At 40.5% G+C, this 17690-nt stretch overlaps 1 protein-coding gene across 2 annotated transcripts in view; it reads left to right on the plus strand.

Moving 5' to 3' along the window:
* Positions 1 to 17690, plus strand: part of LOC101894833 (mucin-4-like) — a 203953-nt gene that overhangs the window by 134993 nt on the left and 51270 nt on the right. For both annotated transcript variants that reach the window (XM_059124549.1, XM_059124550.1), the window contains one exon: positions 13593 to 13865. In XM_059124549.1, the coding sequence (XP_058980532.1) occupies positions 13593 to 13865 (273 nt within the window). The remainder of the gene's footprint in view (positions 1 to 13592; positions 13866 to 17690) is intronic.

The following is a 17690-nucleotide window of genomic DNA, read 5'->3' on the forward strand; positions in this document are numbered from 1 at the left end:
TTTAACAGATTTTTTACATAAAAAAAGCTCAAAATGCCAACTGAAAACGTTTGTTGATATGTACAGGAAATAGAGAGAGAAGTACGGCTTTAAGCCTAAAATTTATTTTTTATATATAAATAAATTTCTGGCGTTTAGATAAGATTTAGACATAGGACCTTCTAGGGCCTACAGTAGAACTTTATGAGAAATGATTTTCTGGAATATTTTGACTTGCTCCGATCCCGTTTAAAGGGGTCGTAACAAAAGGACCACAAAGAACCTTTTATAACTCGCTCAAGATTAACATTTTCGGCGAAATAATTCCTACCTTAAATGCAAGGATTACGAGGAATCTTAATCTGAAAATATCCAAAAGCGTGAAAGAGGGGGGAATTTGCCCCTCTACTTTTACTTTACTTACTTACTTTTACTTTTCGATGTAAACTTTTAATCTGCTGATTCTTCCCCATAATTATTGAGAAAAATTGAATTTTGTCGCAAAGTATTATGTACTACAACAATATGTGTTAAATCCGAACTGAAACACCTACGCCGACCCTTCACCACATGCATCTTTTTTTTTTAAATTAAAACAGAACTTCTTTCGAAATTCTTTGATTTCTTGCAAACTTTTATGTGCGCTTAATTCACTTCCATGATCTATGACATTCCCCCTAATCCTCCAGTCAAACTTTATGAATGGCACGAAGAAAAAGTAAAAAACCACACATACACACATTCACAATTCTCATTGCTCCAATATACTTTTTAAATGACTCTTGTTTGTTTTGCCTGAAACCAGAGCAATTCCGGTATACCTTCGTTAGATAGTCGGTAGAACGGTCGACTACTGTGCCGTGTTACTTTGTATTAACTATAATTCCTGGCTCAACTCAATGAATGGGAAAGATAACTAGACGTTGCATGTAAACGTCGACTTTCAGCTGGCAAACAAACAAACGAACAAACATTCAACACAAGTTACAACACCACCAACCACCACCGCTAGCCAGGCAGCCACTATTCATTCAATGCGTTCACACTCAGGGGTCGTCGTTTAATGAATGACAACGAAGAGAGAATCAACTAAATGAAAGAACTACTTTAGTGTGTCCCCCCATCCCATATCCATATCCTTTTCACTACCCGTCCCTCCTCCATCCATCTTCCATCGCCTCCATAGAACACTAACGTTAACTGCAGTTTTTGTCATGTCATTGCCTTGCTTTATGCGGTGTTGTAATACCGTTATCTGTCAATGGGAAATGTTTTGTAAGCGACTTTGAAAAGAGGTTAAGAGGCATTTGTGTTGGGGGAATAACAAAAATGAGTGACGAGAGAATTGCTGCCCCACACAAAAAATGGAACTGTAAAACAAATTAGTTTTTTAAAGGTTTTGATTTTGGTAGAAGTGTGTGAGTGTAGTGATTGCTGATTGTAGTTGGACGGAGAATTAGTATTGTAATTACTTTTTCGATAGTCAACTTTCAAATGGAGTGGACATTAAACAGATATTACAATTTTTCCAAAAACTACGGGGAAAATCCAGCAGATTATGATAGTAGACCTAATAAAAGAAAACACATGTATCAGCGGTTTGAGAGTTTCAATTGTAAAGTAACGCCCCACCAAAGTGAATTATCACTTTTAAAAATTTTCGAATTAAGATTCCATGAAATCCGTGCAGTCAAGAAAATCTTAATGTCGGGCGGGACCTTCACATAACAATTAAACATTTTTTATGGGAGAATTCTACCATATACGCTATGATTATAATTATAATTTAAAGTTCAAAGGACTAAATATGCCGAAGCAATTGAACCTTTTGAATTCGGACTTGTATTGCCCATTTGGTGCAAAATTACTTTAAAATCAAATAAAGATATATATGGGAGCTATATCCAAATCTGAACTGATCTCGATAAAATTTGGCAAAGATATTTCTGAGCTGTATTTGATATATTTCCCTGAATATCGTTGTAATGGAGTGCATATTACGGCTGTGGGTAACAAATATAACAAATCGGATGAACAGTATATATGGGAGCTATAGCTATATCTGAATCGATCTTCACCAAATTTGCCATACTAGTTTCTAGACTCAATTAGGTCGTTGTGCCAAATTCCATCCCATTTGGGCTAATATTACACGTTTGGTGGACAATAAAAGGCAAATCGGACGAAGTTATATATGGGAGCTATATCCAAATCTGAACCGATTTTGATAAAATTTAACAAAGGTATTTATGAGCTGCATTTGATGTATTTCCCTGAATATCGTTGTTACGGAGTGCATATTACGGCTGTGGGTAACAAATATAACAAATCGGATGAACAGTATATATGGGAGCTATAGCTATATCTAAACCGATCTTCACCAAATTTGGCATACTACCTTCTAGACTAAATTCGGTCCTAAGTGCCAAATTCCATCCAAATACTACACGTTTGGTGCACAAAAAAAGTAAATCGGATGAAGTTATATATGGGAGTTATATCCAAATCTTACCCGATCTCGATAAAATTCAGCAAATGTATTTGGTGCTGTATTTGATATATATCCCCAAATATTGTTGTTACAGAGTGCATATTACGGCTGGGTGGACAAAAACAATAAATGGGATAAACAATATATAATTATGAGAACTATAGCTATATCTGAACCGATTTCGATCAAATTTGGCATACTTTTTTTCAGGCCTAACTTGGTTGTATGTGCAAAATTCCATTCCACTCGGGCTGATATTACACGTTTGGTGCACAATAAAAAGGAAATCGGACTAAGATATATATGGGAGCTATATCTAAATTTTTACCTATTATCTCCAATTTCAATAGGTTTCGTCCTTGGACCAAGCAAATTATATGTGCAAAATTTCATTTGGATCGTGAAATAAATGTGACCTGTTTAAAAAAATACATGGACAGACGGACGGACATGCATAAATCGACTCAGGATGTGATTCTATGCAGATCATCAAAAAGAACAATGGGTGTATCTCGTTTCCTGTTGCCTGTTACACACAAATGCACCAATACATAATACCCTGACCACCTTGTGGAGTAGGGCATAAATAGGAGCAATCTTTTGGCCAAAAGTTCGAGTGTGTCAAAATAGGGGTCTTTTTGGTCCCTTATTTTAAAATCAAAGATCAACATCTTACCTAAATGTCAGGAATTCCATTATATTAAAAACACATTTTAGTGGACGGAAGAAAACAGCAACATCAGCAGAAATGGTTCGAAAAGTAAAGAAGCGACTTGATCGAAACCCTTGTCGCAGTGGCCGAAAAATGCCTCGTGAGCTGAACATATCGCAATATTCAATTCGGCAAATATTGGAGAATGAGCTCGGGGCAAAGCCATTGAAATTTCAAAAAGTTCAAGAACTTACACCGCAGCAGAAAGAAAATAGACTCAAAAGAGCTAAAGAGTTGCTTCGCTTGGCTAAAGTTGTGAATTGCCGAATTGGGTTTTCTCCGAAGAGAAAACATTCGTCGTCCAACAGTTTGTAAACAAACAAAATGATTGTGATTACTCGCAAAAGAGGTTATCTTGTAATGTGTAGCTTCGGTTGGCCACCAGAACTCAAGCGTCGGCCATGGCCATGATGGTGTGGGCCGCCATAACAGCCGGACTCAGGACTCAGCACCATCGCACTCAGCACGCGCCACCCAAGAATGGTTACAAAATGAGGTTCCTCGCTTCATTTCCAGCGCACAACGGCTACCAAAATCTCCGGATACCATTCCGTTGAACTATTGTGTCTGAAGTATTCTGGAAAGCAAGGTTGCACAAAAAAAAAAATACCAAAGTGTCGATCACCTCAAGCAAGCGCTTCGCAGCTAAACTTATGCTAAAATTTGATGCTATTTCCGACATTTTTGCTTTCGTTCAATAAAATTAAGAAAAAAATTGTAAAAATTATGCCGTTTGATTTTGTTGCAGTTTTTTTATCTCACCATGTATATCCTCCTCTGAATCGATTTATACTAAATTTGCGGAGGAATTTGTATAAGACCCGACACTCATCAAAATCAATCCTATTTGAGCTATATGAAGATCTCTTTAGAATTTAGAAGAGGTATTTATATGATGTATCTGATAGCTTATATCAAATATCGTTGTTGTGGAGAGCATGTTACGGGTGTGAAGGGAAGTTTAAATAAAAAATCGGATGAAACATATATATGTCTATACCATAATCGATTTTCCTCCAATTTTATACACTTTCGTCGTTGTTGTGAAAAGCATTTCACGGGTGTGAAGGGGGGTTAAGTAAAAAATCGGATTAAGCATGTATATGTCTATACCATAGCCGATTTTCACCAAATTTTATACACTTTCTTACCAGCCTACACTTTCTGTCTTTTATTACCCAATTGGTACACAATAAATTTGTAATCAAGTAAAGATATACAGTGGTGGCCATATCATATGCAACTAAGATTCATCTACGTTAAAAGGCTATATAAATTTGTAAATTTCACAACGAAGTATATAAAGATGGGTTAATTATAGTCAATACGTTCTTACGATTTCAAATTATTATCAAAATGTGCAGCTTTTGTTTATATCTCTATGTTCACAGGTGTTTTGTTGACAAATATGAAATTTGGTGTGGTCAAAACATATGCAACTTTATATATTTGGTTTAAATAACGGCATTTTTACAATTTCCTTTGTTCTATTGTTCTTCTTATTATTAGCTAGAGACACTGCGTAAAGAGATTTAAAGCTACCTTCACATTTTTATTGCGTTGTTTTTTCACAAAGCTACAATAGAGTTTGGTCAAAAATGGCACGCGATAAATTTGGATTTGAGCTCTGACAACGAATTGTGACTGCGTATTCTTCTGGATTATCACAGAAATGTATTGCCGAGAAATATACCGTTCATAAAAGCTCCATATCGCGCATCATTAATAATTACAAAAAAAATTCACAAGTCTCTGTTATACACCGTGGTGGTCGAAGTCGAAAAACAAGCGATCGGACGGACAAATTAATAATCAGACACGTGAAAAAAGACCCATTTATATCTTCCTCTAAGATAGTGGAAAGATTTCAGTTGCCAGTTTCTGCTCGCACCATCCGTAGAAGACTTTTACAAGCCTCCCTCTGCGCAAGACGTCCTGCAAAAAAACCACTGATATCGAAGCGAAACCAGAAAAAGCGTTTGGAATTTGCTAAAGCTCATATAAATTGGACAGAGAGTAAATGGAGAACTATATTATTTAGTGATGAGTCCAAATTTAACATCATTGGTAGCGATGGCATGTGCTATGTAAGGCGACCAGAAGGAAAACGACTCGAAGCACGTTACTGTAAAAAAACGGTCAAGCATGGAGGGGGCAATATAATGGTGTGGGGTTGTTTTTCTGGTGCTGGAGTTGGCCCCCTACATAGAATTGTTGGTATTATGGATAGATTTATGTATAAAGACATATTGCAAAGGGTAATGCTCCCATTCGCAGAATATAATATGCCATTGCGGTGGGTCTTTCAACAGGACAACGACCCCAAACACGCTTCGAAGGTGGTCAAATCGTGGTTTGCCGATAATAGAGTTACGGTAATGGAATGGCCACCCCAATCCCCAGATTTAAACCCAATAGAGAACCTGTGGGAAATCGTAAACAAAAAAATTGATCGAGAAAATTGTACAAGTTTAGATGTTTTATTTTGCCGGCTGGAAGATGCCTGGAAATCAATCCCAAAAAGCGTCATTGACAATCTTATAGCGTCAATGCCTCGAAGATGTCAGGCTGTAATCGACAACAACGGATTTGCAACAAAATATTAACTTTATTTGCACTTTACTGAGCTCGATTTAATTAGTTGCATATGTTTTGGCCACTTCATAATAAGACTGAATATCTTTTTCTAATTTTTTTTATAAATGAATTGAATATCTATGGAGTATATGTTTTTTTTTCTTAAACTACAAGCAATAAAAAATAATATTTAAAAAAATAATTGCATAATTTTGTTTTCAGAAAAATTTTTCACGGTTTTTGGTAAAGGTTAGATTTCAGTTGCATATGATATGGCCACCACTGTATATCGGAGGTATATCCAAATCTGAAGCGATATATATATAATTTGGCAAAGGTATTTCTGAGTTGTATTGGATATACTTCCCGAATATCGATTTTACGGAGCATGTTTTACGGCTGTGAGGGAAAAACTACGTCTTCGTATAGCCCCATATAACGGTACCTCCCGATAGTCGGTAGTTTGAAGATTTCAGCAAAATTATTCACCGGAAGCGATTCAAATTTGGTATCTTAATGGGTACTACAAAAAATATTAGTATGCATGTCCATGCAAAAATATTCGTATGCATGTCCACGACTTCGTATAGCTCCATTGACGGTACCTCCCAATACTCCGCATTTTCATGATTTTTGCGACATTATTCAACGTAATTGTAACAAATTTCGTATTTGAAGTTCATCATGGGCACTTCAGCCTATGACAATAAATTTCGTATACAGGGTCACTTCTTCGTATAGTCCCCATATAACGGAACCCCCGATATTCGGTATTTTGATGATTTTAGCGACATTACTAAGCGGAATTATTTCACATTTTGTATTTGAAATTCGTAATGGATACTACAGCCTGTGACAGAAAATTGTCTTTGCAGGTCCACGTTTTATAAGTCCCATGGTACCTCTGTAACGTGCTGATTTCATCACGTACATTTATACGAACAAACAACCGCACCTATTACACAAAGAGAACAACAACAGCGGCCACTGCAAGTGCGACGCTAACAGCACCAACCAACCACCACCACCATCATGCACACACGACTCGGTCATACGCAGTCAGCAAGGCGACAACAGCACTAGCCAGCAAACGCAGCATTCATTGGGCGCGTGGGGAACAAAGTACTTTTCGTTGGTGTGCTGTTCACAGCGTAAGGCTAAAAATTCGCAATGACTTGGTTGAACCGGTCACATATAGCGTTCGGTTTTAGGTGCGATGGGGGGAGGCTCGCTACTGCAGGAGCTTGCCAAAGGGTAGCTAGTGATTTTTCTAAAGATCATCGGCCGTCCTCCGACTAATAAAAGCGTTAGTCGGGAATACTTTTTCCAAGACTGGCTCTCATTAATTTGAGTGGCTGGTAATTCATTTACACAGGAGTTTCGGCTCGCTGTTCCACAGGAGCTTCGGCTCGCTGTTCCACAGGAACTTCGGTTCGCTGTTCCACAGGAGTTTCGGCTCGCTGTTCCACAGGAACTTCGGTTCGCTGTTCCACAGGAACTTCGGTTCGCTGTTCCACAGGAGTTTCGGCTCGCTGTTCCACAGGAGTTTCGGCTCGCTGTTCCACAGGAACTTCGGTTCGCTGTTCCACAGGAACTTCGGTTCGCTGTTCCACAGGAACTTCGGTTCGCTGTTCCACAGGAGCTTCGGCTCGCTGTTCCACAGGAACTTCGGTTCGCTGTTCCACAGGAGTTTCGGCTCGCTGTTCCACAGGAGCTTCGGCTCGCTGTTCCACAGGAGTTTCGGCTCGCTGTTCCACAGGAACTTCGGTTCGCTGTTCCACAGGAGCTTCGGCTCGCTGTTCCACAGGAGTTTCGGCTCGCTGTTCCGTATTATAGTCAAACGTTGGTAGTGGAGTAGACGTAGTTAGAGAATCGTAGCTAGGCTAGTTACCTCGCCCCTGTAGCCGACCCGAATAACAGAAACCCGAGCTGACGAACGAGCCCCGAACCATCTACACGAACGCATCGGTTGCTGAATCTACCCTCAACGAGCTGTCGAACACGAACGAGCCCCGAACCATCTACACGAACGCATCGGTTGCCGAATCTACCCTCAACGAGCTGTCGAACACGAACGAGCCCCGAACCATCTACACGAACGCATCTGTTGCCGAATCTACCCTCAACGAGCTGTCGAACACGAACGAACCCCGAACCATCTACACGAACGCATCGGTTGCCGAATCTACCCTCAACGAGCTGCCCAACCAGTACGAATGTCAATCCGATCACGAAGACCTGGACAGCTGTTCCCGATTACCGACAAGTCGTCAACAGACCGCATCACCCGAACACAATCATCATAATTCCTGATCGTCGACAACCGACGACCACAAGTCCCGATTACCTTCAAATCGTCAACAGACCGCATCACCCGAACACAATCATCATAATTCCTGATCGTCGACAACCGACGACCACAAGTCCCGATTACCTTCAAATCATCAACGAACACAAGTTCCCGAGTACCGTCAAATCGTCAACAGACCGCATCGGCCGAGCGCAATCATCGTAATAATCTGATCGTCGACGACCGACGACCAAAAGTTCCCGATTACCTTCAAATCGTCAACGCAAGCGTCACCCGAACGCAACATCGTAATTCCCTATCTTCTTCACAATCAACCTCCGACGGTCATCCCCGAGTATCCGATCGTCGACTAGCCACACTCATATCAACCACCCGAGTACTCATTGCGTACACCCGACATCATCACTCCCGATTGTTCACGAATCGTACACCCGCCTGCCTACGATACGAGTCAACATCGAATCCCCGATCACCAATTCAGCAACATCACCTTGGAGTCACGAACATATCCGAAGTCCATTTGCCATCCTATATTCAATACTTATCTTATCGTATTTCAACCCGAGTAGATTGTAATCTAGAATTAAAGATCAATAAAACATCCGATATTTACCCCCAGGAAAGGGAGAAATCTACTCTTATTATTTCATAAGGTTTAGTGGGTCCTTATGGCGACCCTGGGTACAGCTGAGCTTACCTCAGCCGACGAGAAAACCACGTTACAAATGGCGCCCGAGCAGGGACCTGATTCGAAATCGCACTGCGGCAAAACCGAAACATCCGCCAACGAGGACGAGTCAAGTCGGAAATGCGATAAGAAATTGAAACCCGAATCCTTAGGATGGATTTTTCTTCTGAGAAGGGAACAACTTATAGAACAGTGCCAGGCGGCAAGTATACAGACAGAAGGATATACTGTCGAGTACCTAAGGAGGCAACTGGCGGACTTCGTGAGGAAAAAGCGATTGAGGAGTTCGACCGAGAATTTATTACGGGATTTGGAAAATGAGCTCAAGGCAGAAGAGAAAACAGTCGTCACTCAAGAGTGTCTGCAGATTCCCGAACGACCTCCTCGCCGGGAGAGTTGTGATTCCGAGACCATGAGTATGGTACAGCGATGGAACTTAAAATTTACAGGCGAAGGAGATCTATCCGAGTTTTTGGAAAGACTAGAGGAGTTGGCCGAGTGCTACCGAATTCCCCACGACCGACTCGTATCCACCCTGCCCTGTATCCTGGAAGGTAACGCACTCAAATGGTATAGAGTCAAGATGGGGGATATCACGACCTGGAAATCGTTCCGAACGGAGGCCGAGAAATTTTTCTTGTCAAAACGGCATTTAACACAACTTGAACACTCGTTCTATAACCGTCGACAGTTTAACCGGGAAAAAGCCAAGGATTTCATACTTCAAATGCTGACCATGGCAAAGCAACATCCTACCCTACGACTAATGGACCACCTAGATCGGATTTACGACGGCCTTCGTCCCGAATACCGTCATTACATTCGTCGGAATGACTTCCAGACCTTAGACGAATTGTTGTCTTTGGTGGACGACTTCGAGCTTTTAAAGAAAGACGAGGCTCGTGTCGAACGTCCACATACTTCCCACATGGTATCGCAGACCTCGGACGGATATATTAGGTCAACGCATTGTTGGCGTTGCAAAAAGAAGGGCCATGTACGCTACCAATGCCAAGAAAAGGGAAAATTGTTTTGCTCCCATTGTGGCAAGGAGGGTATACTATCCCGGAACTGCGAGTGCCGAATGAACCCGACCATCAACACCGATCATCATGGGAGATATTACATTTGGATCTCCCTCAATGGGAAAGGTTTGTGGGCTCTCGTAGATACCGGAGCTTCGCTTACCTACATCGATAGCTCTGTCGGCAAGTTCGTGGACATGAAAGGGGTTAAACCGATCACAATAACCCGAAGAGTTCAGCTTGCCGACCAACAAATGGCCACCTGTGGAAGGGTATACCCCGTGTCGATTGTCTTCAACGACCAAGCCACCTCCATAGAGGCAACAGTACTACCAACACTTGCCGAACCTGTAGTTCTAGGGATGGATTTCCTGCTGAAGAGAGGTCTGGATATCGTCTTAGACGGGAAGGTCGTCCCCAAGGCAGCAATTAGTGATCGCTCCGGTCTGCATTACCTGCACAGCATATCGGACTGGGTGCTGTCGTCCCGAAAGAAGAACAAGTTACCCGAGAGTGAAGCAATACCTCACCGACGAGCCTATGAAAAATACAACGATTTCCGCACCAGAGCTCAAAGATCCGTCCGATTTCATACTAAATTAGTCAACCACACCGATTTTACGAAGGCTAAGCTTTTGGAAGTTCCAGTCCAATCGCTCCCTAAAACTTGCAAACCCCCGAAATCAAGACACCGAATTACCATAAAAGCGAAATCGGTGTCCCCGCCGGCAAGTTTATCGAAGAGACAGACGGATCCACCATCTAAACCACTTCTGCAGAACTATCCCCAACGAAACTCGACCGAGGCTGGCCATCCCGAAGCACCAGCACATTATCATATAACCCGACAAAACCAGCACGACTATCTCCGTGAAGCATCACTTTCCCAAGCAGGGGGGGGATGTAACGTGCTGATTTCATCACGTACATTTATACGAACAAACAACCGCACCTATTACACAAAGAGAACAACAACAGCGGCCACTGCAAGTGCGACGCTAACAGCACCAACCAACCACCACCACCATCATGCACACACGACTCGGTCATACGCAGTCAGCAAGGCGACAACAGCACTAGCCAGCAAACGCAGCATTCATTGGGCGCGTGGGGAACAAAGTACTTTTCGTTGGTGTGCTGTTCACAGCGTAAGGCTAAAAATTCGCAATGACTTGGTTGAACCGGTCACATATAGCGTTCGGTTTTAGGTGCGATGGGGGGAGGCTCGCTACTGCAGGAGCTTGCCAAAGGGTAGCTAGTGATTTTTCTAAAGATCATCGGCCGTCCTCCGACTAATAAAAGCGTTAGTCGGGAATACTTTTTCCAAGACTGGCTCTCATTAATTTGAGTGGCTGGTAATTCATTTACACAGGAGTTTCGGCTCGCTGTTCCACAGGAGCTTCGGCTCGCTGTTCCACAGGAGTTTCGGCTCGCTGTTCCGTATTATAGTCAAACGTTGGTAGTGGAGTAGACGTAGTTAGAGAATCGTAGCTAGGCTAGTTACCTCGCCCCTGTAGCCGACCCGAATAACAGAAACCCGAGCTGACGAACGAGCCCCGAACCATCTACACGAACGCATCGGTTGCTGAATCTACCCTCAACGAGCTGTCGAACACGAACGAGCCCCGAACCATCTACACGAACGCATCGGTTGCCGAATCTACCCTCAACGAGCTGTCGAACACGAACGAGCCCCGAACCATCTACACGAACGCATCTGTTGCCGAATCTACCCTCAACGAGCTGTCGAACACGAACGAACCCCGAACCATCTACACGAACGCATCGGTTGCCGAATCTACCCTCAACGAGCTGCCCAACCAGTACGAATGTCAATCCGATCACGAAGACCTGGACAGCTGTTCCCGATTACCGACAAGTCGTCAACAGACCGCATCACCCGAACACAATCATCATAATTCCTGATCGTCGACAACCGACGACCACAAGTCCCGATTACCTTCAAATCGTCAACAGACCGCATCACCCGAACACAATCATCATAATTCCTGATCGTCGACAACCGACGACCACAAGTCCCGATTACCTTCAAATCATCAACGAACACAAGTTCCCGAGTACCGTCAAATCGTCAACAGACCGCATCGGCCGAGCGCAATCATCGTAATAATCTGATCGTCGACGACCGACGACCAAAAGTTCCCGATTACCTTCAAATCGTCAACGCAAGCGTCACCCGAACGCAACATCGTAATTCCCTATCTTCTTCACAATCAACCTCCGACGGTCATCCCCGAGTATCCGATCGTCGACTAGCCACACTCATATCAACCACCCGAGTACTCATTGCGTACACCCGACATCATCACTCCCGATTGTTCACGAATCGTACACCCGCCTGCCTACGATACGAGTCAACATCGAATCCCCGATCACCAATTCAGCAACATCACCTTGGAGTCACGAACATATCCGAAGTCCATTTGCCATCCTATATTCAATACTTATCTTATCGTATTTCAACCCGAGTAGATTGTAATCTAGAATTAAAGATCAATAAAACATCCGATATTTACCCCCAGGAAAGGGAGAAATCTACTCTTATTATTTCATAAGGTTTAGTGGGTCCTTATGGCGACCCTGGGTACAGCTGAGCTTACCTCAGCCGACGAGAAAACCACGTTACACCTCCCTATATTCGATATTTTGATCATTATAAACAGATTTTTTTTCAAACTTCGCATTTGAATATTATAATAGCTTGTGACAAAAGTTGCTTGTGCAGGTCTACGTCGTCGTATAGGCCCTAATATACGGCTACATTCGGTATTTTTAAGATTTTAACAGAATTTTTAACGGATTTCATTTTTTTTTTTTTTGAAAATTGCCAATTTTGTACCAAATGGTGGAGGGTATTCATTTTTTTTGTAATTTTGAAGCGCTTTTCCAAATTTTCCATAAAATTTAATATTAGTAAAATAGTTTTCTTTGTTGGAGCTATAAACGTTTCACTCATGCCATACCTCATTCTCATTTGTTTCTATTGAAAAAGGTTGTATAAAATAAGCGGGTCAACATCACACATTGAATAAGTTTATTCTTTGTAATCTGCAAAATATACCATTTCTCTATTTCGCTTTATTTTTTGTTTACTCGCTCACAAATATCCCATATCCACATACGAAATTTATGTGCTCATGTTTATCATAGAAAAATAAAAACCTTTGATCACAAACAAATAAATTATGTTCGGCTCAAATACATAAAAAGGAAAATGCTGGTACTTATCTAAATAGTTCAAAGGGATATCTGGACATAATTTATTTTGAAATTAAATCCCCTCAACCAAAGTACCCTTATATATGGCAAAATAAATTTAGTTTTTTATATTATTTCAACCAACAGCGGCATAACCCAAAATCTGTGCTTTGGAGGACAAAAAAATATAAAACACTTCACTTGACCTTATCTGCTACGAACATATTTTGTTACCCCAAAAACTGATGCCTTGGCATTTACTATTTTAACAACGGGTTAAAAAGTTAAATGTCAACAGCAGCAAAGCCGGCTGGCATTGTCACTTGGTGACATAAACACACATACACACCAAAGAGTCCTTCCGAAACTTCCGGCTGATGTCACATTTGCATAATTAACCCTATTGTTGTATATTTTTCTTTTTTTTCATTTTGTTGTTAATTAAGTAGTTAAGTACTTGGTGTTTTTAATGTCAAGAGACAAGTTGCAGAGTATCCTTTTAAAAACAGAAAAATATCAATGTCAATTTATATTCTCCTCATTAAATGTTTAACTTTTTTCATTTTCTTCTTCTATAATTTCATGTCCAGTGGTCTCGGAGTTGTGGGGTTCACAGTGTGTCCGTCTCAAGGTCACCACAAAAACCGAAAATTGTGGTGAAGGTGCTGATTGCTCTGGAAAAGGTGTCTGCTTTTCCGACAGCGACATGGAGGAGTATGAATGTCAGTGCTGCAGCGGTTTTGCTGGACCACACTGCGAGGAGATTGATGCCTGCACACCCAGCCCATGTACAAATAATGGCATATGCGTTGATTTGTCTCAAGGTCACGAGGGTAATTCCTATCAATGCTTGTGTCCGTATGGTAAGTAGTTGAAATTATGTAAAAGTTATAATTCAGGAACTGTAAGTAAAACCAAAATATGATATATTTGAAGAGCGAGTGAGTGTATTATTGATTACAGGGGGTAATATACACAATTTGAAATTTATGACCCGCTTTAAACATGTCTTAAAATCATAAAATTTTGCGACTTGAAAAAATATTAAAATCTGTTAAAATACCAATAATTTGAGGACTATATGAGAGTAACATTGAGCAACTATTTTGCGATGACATTTTCAACTCCGGATTTCAATTTTCAATATAGAGCCATTCGCCTAGAAAACGTGACTAAAAATTACCTTAATACCGTTAATGCCATTCAAAATACCGAAAACAAGAAGTAGTATTATAAAGAAAATTGTACACTTATACAGAAGCTTTTCACGGATATACTCCACATAATAAGAACCTGCAATTACAAATTACAGCTACCTCCGACGAAAATTGACAACATACCTATCATAAGGGCAAAACTTATTTGGTTGAGCATTTTGGAAAAAATCCACAAAATATCGAAAAGCAGGAGACCACGTTGCATTGGGGTTATACCAAGTACTGGTCCTATACTGACATTTTTCTGTCTGTATAGGACCAGTACTTGGTATAACAATTGTGCTTGAGAACCTAAAAAGTAAAAAAGCTGTAAGTTCGGCCGGGCAGAACTTTAATACCCTCCACCATTTGGTACAAATTTAACCATTTTCAAAAAAATAAAATCTGTTAACAATTCTATTAAAATCTTCAAAATACCGAATGTAGCCGCATATTAGGGTCTATACGACGACGTGGACCAGCATAGGCAACTTTTGTCACAACCTATTGCAATATTCCAATGCGGAACTTGAAAAATATCTGTTTAAAATGTAGCTAAAATAATCTGAATACCGAATATAGGGAGGTACCATGGGGGTTATAAAATGAGGACCTGCACAAACAATTCTCTGTCAGAGGCTGTAGAATCCATTACGAACTTCAAATACAAAATTTGAAATAATTCCAGTAAATAATGTCGCTAAAATCATAAAAATACCGAATATCGGGTGGTACCGTTATATGGGGGCTATTCGAAGCCGTGGACCTACACAAACAATTCTCTGTCAGAGGCTGTAGAATCCATTACGAACTTCAAATACAAAATTTGAAATAATTCCAGTAAATAATGTCGCTAAAATCATAAAAATACCGAATGTCGGGTGGTACCGTTATATGGGGGCTATTCGAAGCCGTGGACCTACACAGACAATTTTCGGTCATAGGCTGTAGTATCCATTACGAACTTCAAATGCAAAATTTTAAACAATTCCGGTAAATTATGTCGCTAAAAACATCAAAATACCGAATATCGGGTTGTACCGTTATATGGGGGCTATACGAAGACGTGGGCAGGCAGAGACAATTTTCTGTCATAGGCTGTAGTATTCATTTCGAACTTCAAATGCGAAGTTTGAAACAATTCCGGTAAATTATGTCGCTAAAAACATCAAAATACCGAATATCGGGAGGTACCGTTATATGGGGGCTATACGAAGACGTGGGCAGGCAGAGACAATTTTCTGTCATAGGCTGTAGTATTCATTTCGAACTTCAAATACCAAATTTGAAATAGTTCTGGTAAAAAATGTCGCTAAAATCATCAAAAGACCGTATATTCGGGGGGTACCGTTATATGGGGGTTATACGAAGACGTGGACCTACATGGCCCATTTTCAGTCTGATACTGTAGCATCCACTACGAACATCAAACACCAAATTTGAAACAATTGCGGACCTGCACAAACAATTCTCTGTCAGAGGCTGTAGAATCCATTACGAACTTCAAATACAAAATTTGAAATAATTCCAGTAAATAATGTCGCTAAAAACATCAAAATACCGAATATCGGGAGGTACCGTTATATGAGAGCAATACGAAGACTTGGACCTACATGGTCCATTTTCATTAGCAAAAGTCCTGCAGACATAATACACATTTGAGTAAATTTTTATCAACCTACTTTATTTCGTTCGGAAGCTAAAGTGATTTCCACAGACGGACAGACGGACGGATATTGCTAAATCGACAGAGAATTTTATGCTGATCGAGAATATATATTTTGGGGTCTTAAATGTATATTTGGAGGTGTTACAAACGAAATGGCAAACTTAATATTCCCTCCATACTATGGTGGAGGGTATACAAAATGGGAAATGTCATGTTTCAGCTAATTTGTTTGACACTTGCGACAGAAACCTTAAAAATTCCAAAAATCGGAAGGTAAATTGAAGGAGTATATAGCAAATACTAGACCTATACTGACACTTTTTCGAAGTGAATAAGTTAAACCAATCAGGATCCGAAATGTCAAATTAGAGGTGAGGCAAAAACATCAAAATATCGAACATCGATTTAGACAGGACTTCCCTCGACACAGACAAGCTAATGTTCGAGCTGAAGGTCATCTCTACGAGCTGAACGTCGTCTTTCGACAAAGACGAACTGAAGGTCGTCTCTCGACATAGAAGGTCATCGCTCGACACAGAAGAGCTGAAGGTTGTCTCTCGACATAGCTGAGCTGATGATTTTCAGATTAGCTGAAGGTCGTTTCTCGATTTAGACGAACTGAAGGTAGTTTTCGACATAGCCGAGCTGAAGATCATCTCTCGACATAGACAAGCTGGATGTTTGACGAGTTGTGAAAGGTGAATTGTTTCCTATATACACCCGGATGGAGTAGTATCATTTTTAAACGACCTGGTCCAAGAAGAGCTTGAGGGTCTTCTATCCAAATTCGTTCACAAAGAAACCTGTTCTCAGAAGACTTGCAAAATGTATTCTGTGACCAAAGACCTGCTAAAAATTGTTTAACAACCCATTGAAGTCTGAGGGTTTTTCCATAGAGAGCTTGTGTCTTCTTCTCTGAAAATATCCATGGGGGACCTGTTGAAGGGTTTTATCCATAGGGGACCTGATAAAAATATTCTATTTATATTCTATATATAGGACGAGTTTTGAAAGGTGAATTGTTTTCTATATACACATGAGCTGTAGTACTATCATGCATAAAACGAACTAGACCAAGAAGAGCTTGAGGGTCTTCTATTTGCAGAACGCAATGAATTCTGTTCTCAGCAGACTTGCAAAATGTCTTCTGTGCACATAGGACCTGCTAAATTGTTTTAACAACCCATTGAAGGCTGAATGTTTTTCCATGGAGAGCTTGTATCTCTGAAAATATCCATAGATGACCTGTTGAAGGGATTTTATGCGTAGGGGACCTGCTAAAAATATGCTATATATAGGTCACCTCTTAAATCTCTTCTCTATGGAAAATCTGTCAAATGTCTATGTATGTCTAGAATACTTCTGACATTTCTCCTTTGAATAGAGGGCATTTTAAGGTTATTTCGTTTTATGTCCCCGTCATATGTTCTCAAAGGACGTGTTGAAAATCCTCTGACGTCTTGGTAAATATCTTAAGTCCAAAGACTAAGGTTTATAGTGTCTAATGTCTATAGATAACCTATAAGAGACTTTTAAACATATATCTTATATATGTAGGTCCTATAAAAAGGACTTCTTTTTGTGGAAAACTGGTCTGCACAAGTTTTAACTAAATATATTATGAAACGTCTGTAAAAATGCAATTCCTTAAGTCCAACATTTGTAGAATTTTTGTTAATCGAGTTTAGTTATATTCACTCCAATGCTCCTCTCCCCTTCCCTGATCCCTGATTTCTTTCACACTTCCCTTTACTTATCTTTCCCACAAATTTCCTTTCGATATTTCTCTGACACTAATTGTTAATTATCCACCAATAATTAAC

This window comes from Musca domestica, unplaced genomic scaffold (assembly GCF_030504385.1).
Source record: "Musca domestica strain aabys unplaced genomic scaffold, Musca_domestica.polishedcontigs.V.1.1 3, whole genome shotgun sequence".
NCBI lineage: Eukaryota > Metazoa > Arthropoda > Insecta > Diptera > Muscidae > Musca > Musca domestica.